Below are 10,000 nucleotides of genomic sequence, written 5' to 3'. Positions count from 1 at the left end.
CCCGCTGACCTTATCTGTGTGACACGGATAGAAAAGAGCGGACGCTCTGAGGCCCATTGACGTTACAGTACTGTACAGGAAGGACTACAAAGCTCTGGGGAAGGACTACAAAGCTCTGGGGAAGGACTACAAAGCTCTGGGGAAGGACTACAAAGTCATGTAGTACAGTAGATCGGCCCTCTCCACTGCAATCTGCTCTCTAACTGATCAAAGAAAATGCTCTGAATTAGAGTTAAATGTTTCATATGTTCTTGGTGTTTATTGTTTGTACCTTTTCCGTGTCCTGTATGAACCATAGACTTTCAAATGCTCCTCGCTGAGGGTGGAAACCTGGTGGATTACATTTTTTCAACTTCATGAATGAGGGCATACTATGGATTGATTTTCTCTGTTGAGTGACACTGTGTGTGTGTGTGTGTGTGTGTGTGTGTGTGTGTGTGTGTGTGTGTGAGAGAGAGAGAGAGAGAAATGGCCCAGACATGTTGGAGAGTGTTGTTGCATGTTTAAACTGATGTAAACATTTCCATTCTGGTGAAGCTCCTCTGAGAGGGTTTCCACACGGCTCCTCCTCCACGCATCACGCTGCAGAGGGTCGCAACGCGCCTTGAGTGTCACTGAATAAACACAACATTGACCATAACATGACATATCTGTTATGACATTGTGTCAGTGGACTATTCCATGCATCCTCCGATTCCTACCTCGACCAGCCTCCCCTGGATTGTGTAGGGTGACATATTATTGCGTGACGCTCTCTCACAGACTCATCACAACACAGAGGATTTAATTATTCTATTCATTATATTAAAGAGAACATATTTAGGTGTTTTTTTAATAACCTCCTCAGTTGTCAGATGGAGACTGTCTTCCCTCATTGAAACAAACGCCTTTCATCACATTCTCAGGTTATCTACGAAATCCCAATGTGCCACTTTGAAGATTAGCCAACTATTTATTTCTTAAAGGAACAGAGGAGTGAGGAAGCCTCCACACAAACACACACACGAGGCGGTCAGACGGTCGGGACCGACCAGAGCAGAGAGCTCAGGGACGCGAGGTGCTCTGGTGGCACCATCTGGTGGCTCTACACACACACACACACACACACACACACACACACACACACACACACACACACACACACACACACACACACACACAGCCGCCACAGGGGACAACGGTGGTCTTTGTGTGCTCTAACAGACCATTTAACCGTTACCAGGTCATAATCTAACGGACATTGTGCTACTCGACGTGTACTCCGGTTATAACATCGCTGCGCGGTGACCGTGAGGCCGCGAGCGGGACCGGGAGGACGGCCAGCGTCCCCCCCCGGTCCTGACGTCACCAGCAGAATAAAGCTTCACGTCGCGTAGTGACCTCTGAGCGACAAAAGGACACGGAGCCAGAGAGTCAACATCACATATGACATGAAAACAAACAACAATCACATACAATGAGGTCAGATCACATCGTCCTACTGCACATAAACAAGGCGCGCAAGGTAAGGTTTTAACATTGTGATTTGCGGCCATCACGGTGTCATCAAAAATGTTATCTGGATTTACGCGTCATACGCAATCTGTGTGGACGTCCACTCCCCCGCATGCGCCCTGACACGACTCACCCACATCATGCAGAATAAAACAGTGAAAGAGCGACTTACCCATTGTAGGATCTTTATAAATCCCAGCGGCTGTTTCACTATGGTAAACTGCCCGGTGGCCACCAACTGTCAGGACAGAAACCAACAATTAACATTTGTCTAATACCTTGAAATGATCGAAAACACTGAGTGCGTAAAATCAGGCCCACTTCATGTGACTAGAAAAAGTCTTGAGTCGCTAATCTAAAGAAGACTGAGGCCAGAGGTAGGACGCACAGCGTAGCAGGGTTAATTCATCTACTGTACATCCAGGAACATGAATGTTGTTTAGACTGGAGTTGGCATAGTGGCAGTTGGTGTGATTTAATTTATCTGTCAGAAGCGGTGGCTTGGGGCACGGCATGCAGAGAGAGAGAGAGAGAGAGAGAGAGAGAGGGAGAAAGAGAGAGAGGGGGTGGGGGGTGGGAGGGAGAGAGAGAGAGGAAAAGTGAGAATAAGCAAAAGAGGATGTGAGAGTGATGCAATGACTGAGAGAGAGGGGGAGAGAGTGAGAGAGAAGGAGATAGGGAGAGAGAGAGGGATAGAGAGAGAGAGAGAGAGACGGAGGAGAGAGACGGAGGGAGAGAGAGACTTTGGCAGCATTAGAATTAGCCCAGACAAAGCTGCTTATCCCCTTGTTGTCTCCGTGTTCGCTCACGAACGTTTGACAGTCTCTCATAGCCGAAGAATTCAGAAGAAAACCTGGCGACCCCTGGCTAATGCCTCCTGTTAAAGAGGACAACCTCGTGTGCAGGTGAATGCGACACATCAGTCGCAGGGAAGGCACGGTCCGTCTGTGCTGGCATCCCTAACAACTATGGCCGCGGTGAAGCTGGAGGTTATTGATTCGCCCCGCAAGATTTTGCTTTCAATAACCTCTTATAAGTTCAATAACCCTCCACAGAATCAGCGACACACACAAGCGACGCACGACATCACAGATTGCGACAATGATGAGATAGAGGGTGACACAGTAGCCTTCTGATTTACCCCAGCCCCCCCCCTCCACCCTCCCCTCCACCCTCCTTGACGTAGCATAGCTACTCTGAAATCACATCAAACTGATCTGAGAAACGAATTGGCCAATCAACACAGATTCAGCTGCATATTCTATGATTTCACTGTAGCTGCAATTATGCTTCATCCGAAAATATAAATGCGAAGCCAATCGATCTGTATGTCCACAGATTAAATCAACATCATAGTCTGCCCATCTATAAACATACAGAAAACACCTGTCTTATTAATCTGCCTATTTCCATCCCCGCTGTTTTTGCGCAGCAGGCAATTTTGCACATTTCGGTCTATTTACGGGCCACCGCTCCATCCTATGGACGGCCCAGCGATGCTGCAACACGGGCCGAACCGCTCGGTCCACCGGCCCGTACTGCGGTGGTCTGTGGTCGGACAGCTGACCAGTGGAAGAGATAACCGTGAAATCACTGACGGTCCGCGGCTTCAGAATTAAGGATTCTCGCTCTCTCTATGCTCCTCTATCCTCTATCTGTTCCCAGACACAACCGCATCAAAGTCTACATCATAATAATAACTGAATGTTTATTAAATGAAATGAAAACAGTGTCGGTATCGCTGATATGTTCCCAGAGCCTTACCTGGTTCACAACATCCATCTTGGCCGCCGACTTGTCGATAAGAGGATCAGAGGGGAGGCGGGAGAGTGGCAGTACATCCGGAACAGCCCACGGGAGGAGGAGGAGGGGGGGGATGGGAAGAGCTGTGTGACGTCACGACCTCGCTGAGGGCATCTGGAGCGTCGGAACGTCAGTGGAGGCATGACGAGGTCGACGGACCGGCCAATCACAGGGCTGCTGCGTTGTAGGGAGCCACAGTGATGTCCACGGGAGAACAGGGAGAACACCAGGTTAACGCTGTTAGGAGGACCACCAGGTTAACGCTGTTAGGAGGACCACCAGGTTAACGTGTGTGAGCAGGATGGGGGAGGTGGGGATGTTGATGTTGGAGAGATGTTGTTCTTGTCTCCTTTAGCTGTGAGTGTCTCCAGGGTCCATCATGTAGTGGAAATATCAGACACACCAGGCAGAGAGCTACTGGAGCAGGCTGCTGACAGGCCTGGTCTTTCCTTGGAAAATACCGGCATTACTGTCACCCCCCCCCCCCCCCCCACCCCAGTACCCCCCCCAAAGACAACACAACACCTGAAAACATGCCAAGTCAAGGGTTGTCATGGTAATTAAAGAGGAATTTCTAAATCTGGAATAGTGAGCGTATCAAACACAGATGTTCTCCATCTGCTGCTGAACTAATGAGACATTATGTAATTCATGCTTTCCATTAGTTTCTTTATTCATCAAGATGCAATGATGGCAGAAAAGACGACAGAAATATTTCAAGGTATTTGATAGTGAATAGTTCAACTAAATTCTTGCCAGTTATGAGAAGTCCTTCCCTGAATCCCTCATGGTCACTGTTCTGATAAGACCACACAGGTGTGAAACCTCAACAAATGACAGTTGTATCTTAGAGTTGCTTGAGAAATGACATGACTACTTTGAGAAAAACATAATACTTTATTACACACAGAAACACCTGACATATTAAAGTATTATCAGTCACAACATAACAGACATCTACATGTCGCTGTCATCTTCAGGTTAAAGGTCGTGCTCCTACATACGGTATAAATCACTTCCTGGTCCACAGGGCTAACGCTAACGTAGCTTCCTCTGGCGGTAGAGGCTAAGTGGGATGGTTGGGACGACCCGACTCTGACGTCAACACATTCAAGTTGACATTTAGAATGGTTAAGGTATGGTTAGGGTGACGATTATAGTTAGGTAAGGGTTATGGTTAAGGTATGGTTAGGGTTAGGGTTAGGGTTTAGGGTAGGGTCGTCCCAAGGATCCCACTTAGCATCTGCCATGACACTCATAAATCCATTTCTTCTTGCTGTACAACTGGAGTTCACCTGCAAAATAGACAAGATAATTAACTACTCTCTATTCCACCTACCAGTCTGCTTCTCGCTTATTTCTACATTCCTGGTCTAGTTATCACCTAGGGGACGTCAAGGTGACAGCGATTCAAGTACAGTACAAAATGGAGGACACAATGCAAAATGCAGCTCTCGAAAAAAGCGTTAAAATACTTACATAATACAGCAGGGATCGTAATCACATTCAGCAGACTACTGTACAATACAACTCTTTACATTCTGGCATAGGAAACATTTGTAAAAGTATGGTGGATGAAATGTAAAACAGTTTGATGAGCAGTTGTAATGCGCAGGACCTGATGTTAAAACCTCTTATGGCTCATAGTCGCCAGTCAGCGCTCACCTGAAGCCCCTCCCACACACCTGAAGCCCCTCCCACATACATCATCCTCCTGTCACACCTGCTGTACCTTGCTGCTGTTAATACATCCTCCAGTACAACCACAGGTCACTACGACTACAGCATCGGTGGTGTCCAACTCTCTCTCTCCCTCCCTCCCCCTCCAACTCTCTCTCTCTCTCTCCCCCTCCAACTCTCTCTCTCTCTCTCTCCCCCTCCAATTCTCTCTCTCTCCCTCCCCCTCCAACTCTCTCTCTCTCCCTCCTCCTCCAACTCTCTCTCTTCCTCCCCTCCAACTCTCTCCCCCTGCCCCTCCAACTCTGTCTCTCTTCCTCCCCCTCCAACTCTCTCCCTCCCTCCCCCTCCAACTCTCTCTCCCCCTCCCCCTCCAACTCTCTCTCTCCCTCCCCCTCCAACTCTCTCTCTTCCTCCCCTCCAACTCTCTCCCTCCCTCCCCCTCCAACTCTCTCTCCCCCTCCCCCTCCAACTCTCTCTCCCCCTCCCCCTCCAACTCTCTCTCTCCCTCCCCCTCCAACTCTCTCTCTTCCTCCCCTCCAACTCTCTCCCCCTGCCCCTCCAACTCTCTCTCCCTCCCCCTCCAACTCTGTCTCTCTTCCTCCCCCTCCAACTCTCTCTTTCCCTCCCCTTTCTCTCAGTTTCTCTCTATCCCTCCCTCTCTCTCTCTCTCTCTCTCTCTCTCTCTCTCTCAGTATGAGATCACACAGTTCATTTCATCAGCCAGATCCTCCTCGTAGTGTCCCATTGGCTGGCCCACCGCCCCGCGGTTCAGCAGGTCTGTGGCGGCGTTCTCCATCTCATCGATGGTCAGGTGACACGCGTCGGCGATCTCCCGCTTGGCGAAGTTGACAAACTTTGGATCGCGGGCGTAGACGCCCAACCCTTCAGAGATCAGGATCTGTGAGGGGAGAAGAGAGGACGGTGAAAGAAGTCTCTCTCTCTCTGGTCTCTCTATCTCAGTTCTCTCTCTTTCAGTCCTGACTCCTCCCCTCACTACTAGACTGACAGCATGTAGCCATGGACACTAAACTTCAATCGGAACGTCCTGTTTCATTCTTCCCTATGGCCTGGTGTTTTTCCTGACCATGTGACAAGACCATGGAAAACACCAGGCCTTAGCGACAGACTTATAGCTCGGGGCCCAGAGTTTTTCCCTTCATCACTTACCGACTCCACCAGACTGTCTGCACTTCCCTTCTCTAGGAAGCTCTGGCCGATCTGGGCAGGTGTCCTGCCGCTGGTGTAGGTCTGGGTCACTCCCGACCCGTGCCTGGCGCTGGCGTTCTGCCCGGACCACACGGCCTGGGTACCGCCCGCCTCGTCCACCAGCATGAGAGGGGCATAGAGCATCCTGCCTTTCCCTGCAGCGGACCCTGCTGCCGGGCCTCCGGTGGCGGCCCAGGAGGCCGAGGACATGGAGGAGGCGCTGCTGGGGCGCGAGTCAAAGCTCCGGCCGGGCTGGGAGGAGGACAGGAGGTCAAAGATCAAATATTTATTTATTTACCCTTTATTTCTACAGGGGAAACACACTGAGATCAAGGCTTCTTTTGCAGGTGCACCCAGTCCACAGTATTTACATAATAACAAAACAACACACTAAAAGTACAACACAGTTCAATACAGAAATCAATACATCATATAAAACCACAATATATCAGGAGAAACAATCTCATCTTTCACCAAGGAGGTCCTCAATTAGCACCCTAAATTGCCCAAGCGGCACCAGAACATCCAACAGATTTTTTTTCTGTAGATTGTTCCAGCAGTGAGTTTCACCTCACTAACCCTAACCCTAACCCTAACCATAACTAAAATGGGATTTACCCAATTGGAATGTTGAATGTCTGTGGTAAACTCCGAGATGAAGGACAGCTGGCGCTGCTGACGGGCAGACCACGGCTCAGAAACCTTCGCCATTGTGAAAGTCAATGGCTTGTGGTCCACGAAAGCTGTGAACAGTCGGGCCTCCAACAGGAAACGGAAGTGTCGAACGGCGAGGTAGAGGCAGAGGAGCTTCTGATCGAAGGTGCTGTACTTCCGCTCGTTGGGGAGGAGCTGCCGGCTGAAGAAAGTGAGCAGCTGCCAGGCGCCGTTTACCAACTGCTCATGCACGGCACCGACTGCACAGTCCGAAGCGTCAGTGTCATTGATAAACAATCAGCTACCTGATTGGCTGACACTCATGGCAGATAATGAGCTCTGGCCCTGGCGTTTCCCGACGCACTGAAGTTCCGGGGGGGGGGCGGCACTTCCTAGCTTTGGGGCCATGCTGCCCATGGTAGTAGCACAGGCCAGTGGGTTGCTGTCATTGGGCTGCCGCGGTAACGGCTACTATGTCCCCTGGCAGCGATGAGTTGACATGGGCGTGGTCTACAATGGCCGTGCAGCGCTGTTGACCAGCCTCCTTAGCCAGAGCACGGTAATCTTTAGTAGTTGTGTTAGGTAACGTTGCCCGAACCGGCATTGGTAGCTGTTGCAGGAATAGTTCCTTAAAAAGGAAACACGAGTTGTGATTCCCTAGGAGAGTTAGCATGTTGTCCATCAGCTCTGAAGGCTTGGAGTCACCAAGGCAGTGAGAGAAGCTGACGGACACGTTTGGATTCGGTTAATCCAAAAGTCTCTAGGAGGTAAGTTTTCAATGCTGCATATTTGTCGTGCTCAGGAGGGTCCTCGAGAATACTCACGACCCTGGCTGCTGTTGAACTTCCGAGAGCGGAGACCACGTAGTACTTGGTGTCGTCCGCAACAGTTCCTTGGAGTGCGAAACGTGCTTCGGTCTAGGCAAACCAGGCTGTAGATTGCTGTACCCAAAACTCCGGTAATTTAAGAGACTGTGTTTGTCACTCACAGTAGAGCTCACAGTACTGGTTCAGCTTTGAATTTGACAATGAGCCATCACTTCTTCTTAGCAACAGAAGGCCATATGGCCACACACACACCACCAGCCTCTCCAAATTACAGTTTGCTCAGACAAAGGTCAAATACGTAGGACATGACATTTCACAGGCTGGTAGAACGTTAGGGACAGAGAGAATAGAGGCCATCCTGGATATTCCAAAACCAGTCATGAAAAAACAAGTCATGTTTTTTTTTGGCATGACAGGCTACTGAACAAACTCTGGCACATGGCCATGGAACATTAACATGGACCAGAATCTCAAAGGAATGTTTCCAACATCTTGTGGAATCAATGCCATGAAGAATTGAGGCTGTTTTGAGAGCAAAGGGAGGCCCTACCCAGTATTAGTGTAGTGTTCCTAATAAAGGGAGGCTCTACCCAGTATTAGTGTAGTGTTCCTAATAAAGGGAGGCTCTACCCAGTATTAGTATAGTGTTCCTAATAAAGGGAGGCTCTACCCAGTATTAGTGTAGTGTTCCTAATAAAGGGAGGCTCTACCCAGTATTAGTGTAGTGTTCCTAATAAAGGGAGGCCCTACCCAGTATTAGTATAGTGTTCTAATAAAGGGAGGCTCTACCCAGTATTAGTATAGTGTTCCTAATAAAGGGAGGCTCTACCCAGTATTAGTGTAGTGTTCCTAATAAAGGGAGGCCCTACCCAGTATTAGTATAGTGTTCCTAATAAAGGGAGGCCCTACCCAGTATTAGTATAGTGTTCTAATAAAGGGAGGCTCTACCCAGTATTAGTGTAGTGTTCCTAATAAAGGGAGGCCCTACCCAGTATTAGTGTAGTGTTCTAATAAAGGGAGGCTCTACCCAGTATTAGTGTAGTGTTCCTAATAAAGGGAGGCCCTACCCAGTATTAGTATAGTGTTGTAATAAAGGGAGGCCCTACCCAGTATTAGTATAGTGTTCCTATACTATAAAGTGCTCAGTGAGTGTATATGGTGTATGTGCCTATTTGAGTCTCACCAAATACAAAAGTGGTAACCCTAGATTTCCACGACAGTGTGTGTGTGTGGTGTGTGTGTGTGTGTGTGTGTGTGTGTGTGTGTGTGTGTGTGTGTGTGTTGACTCTACCTGGAGGCGGGCTCTGCAGGGGGGTGAGTTGGCGTGGTAGGTGCCAGGGATGGGCACCACATCGTCAGCGCTGGCGTGACCCCGCAGACACTGGATGTTAAAGGACGGCGGCCGTCGACCTGGAAGAAGAACCAACACCACGTTGCTGAGACCTGTCACCTGACCTGTCACCTGACGTGTCACCAGGGTGGCGAGGGAGGGGACCCAGACCACTTGAGGACCACCTGACGACCATCTCACCTGAAGGAGTGGATGGGAGGAGGCGTCTCCGGAACCGCGCCCCGACACTGTTGCTGCTGTTTCCGTTGCTACCATTACCGTTGCTACCGTTACCGTTGCTGCTGTTTCCGTTGTAGCTACCGTTACCGTTGTAGCTACCGTTACCGTTGTAGCCATTGCCAGTGTAGCCGCTGATGCTACTTCCACAGACACTGCCTTCAGTCATGCTAGCCCCGTTAACGCTCCCGCCAGCGTAGCCGTTCCCGGTGCCATTACCATAGGGCACACTCCCATTGGGAGTCAGGCTCTGGGCATAGGTACCATTGGAAGCCAGGCTCTGGGCATAGGTACCATTGGGAGCCAGGCTCTGGGCATAGGTACCATTGGGAGCCAGGCTCTGGGCATAGGTACCATTGGGAGCCAGGCTCTGGGCATAGGTACCATTGGGAGTCAGGCTCTGGGCATAAGTACCATTGGGAGTCAGGCTCTGGGCATAGGTACCATTGGGAGCCAGGCTCTGGGCATAGGTACCATTGGGAGGCAGGCTCTGGGCATAGGTACCATTGGGAGGCAGGCTCTGGGCATAGGTACCATTGGGAGTCAGGCTCTGGGCTTTGGTTGGGTACCCTGCAGCAGGAGCTAGGCTGTGTGCATCGTACGCTGGGCCAGAAGGAGGGGCGGGGCCAGGAGGAGGGGCGGAGCCTGGAGGAGGGGCAGGGCCTGGTGGTACATAGTAGCTGACCTCAGCTGGGGTGGGGGGGGCTGCAGGTCCCTCTGGATACGCATACCTAGGAGGTTAAAGGGGAACGCGTTGTTTTAGTGGGAC

At 50.2% G+C, this 10,000-nt stretch overlaps 2 protein-coding genes across 2 annotated transcripts in view; both read right to left on the bottom strand.

The window, feature by feature from the left end:
• The window catches only part of sypb (synaptophysin b), a gene marked incomplete at both ends in the record, with an annotated part of 10,737 nt that extends 7,461 nt beyond the window's left edge, over positions 1-3,276 (bottom strand). The window contains 2 exons of the mRNA XM_083675255.1: positions 1,667-1,732; positions 3,259-3,276. Coding sequence (XP_083531381.1) covers positions 1,667-1,732; positions 3,259-3,276 — 84 coding nt within the window. The remainder of the gene's footprint in view (positions 1-1,666; positions 1,733-3,258) is intronic.
• Positions 3,277-5,665: 2,389 nt separating this feature from the next.
• LOC310808104 (voltage-dependent L-type calcium channel subunit alpha-1D-like) overlaps positions 5,666-10,000 on the bottom strand; it is a gene marked incomplete at its 3' end in the record, with an annotated part of 19,521 nt that continues 15,186 nt past the window's right edge. Inside the window, 6 exon segments of the mRNA XM_083674803.1 lie at positions 5,666-5,875; positions 6,145-6,435; positions 6,802-7,077; positions 7,310-7,465; positions 8,956-9,074; positions 9,196-9,962. Of these exon segments, the coding sequence (XP_083530929.1) occupies positions 5,666-5,875; positions 6,145-6,435; positions 6,802-7,077; positions 7,310-7,465; positions 8,956-9,074; positions 9,196-9,962 (1,819 nt within the window).

The sequence above is a fragment of the Argentina silus genome (assembly GCF_951799395.1).
Source record: "Argentina silus genome assembly, chromosome: 8".
Classification (NCBI taxonomy): domain Eukaryota; kingdom Metazoa; phylum Chordata; class Actinopteri; order Argentiniformes; family Argentinidae; genus Argentina; species Argentina silus.
Note: the sequence above shows the minus strand (reverse complement) of the source record. Positions and strands in the feature narration are given on the sequence as shown.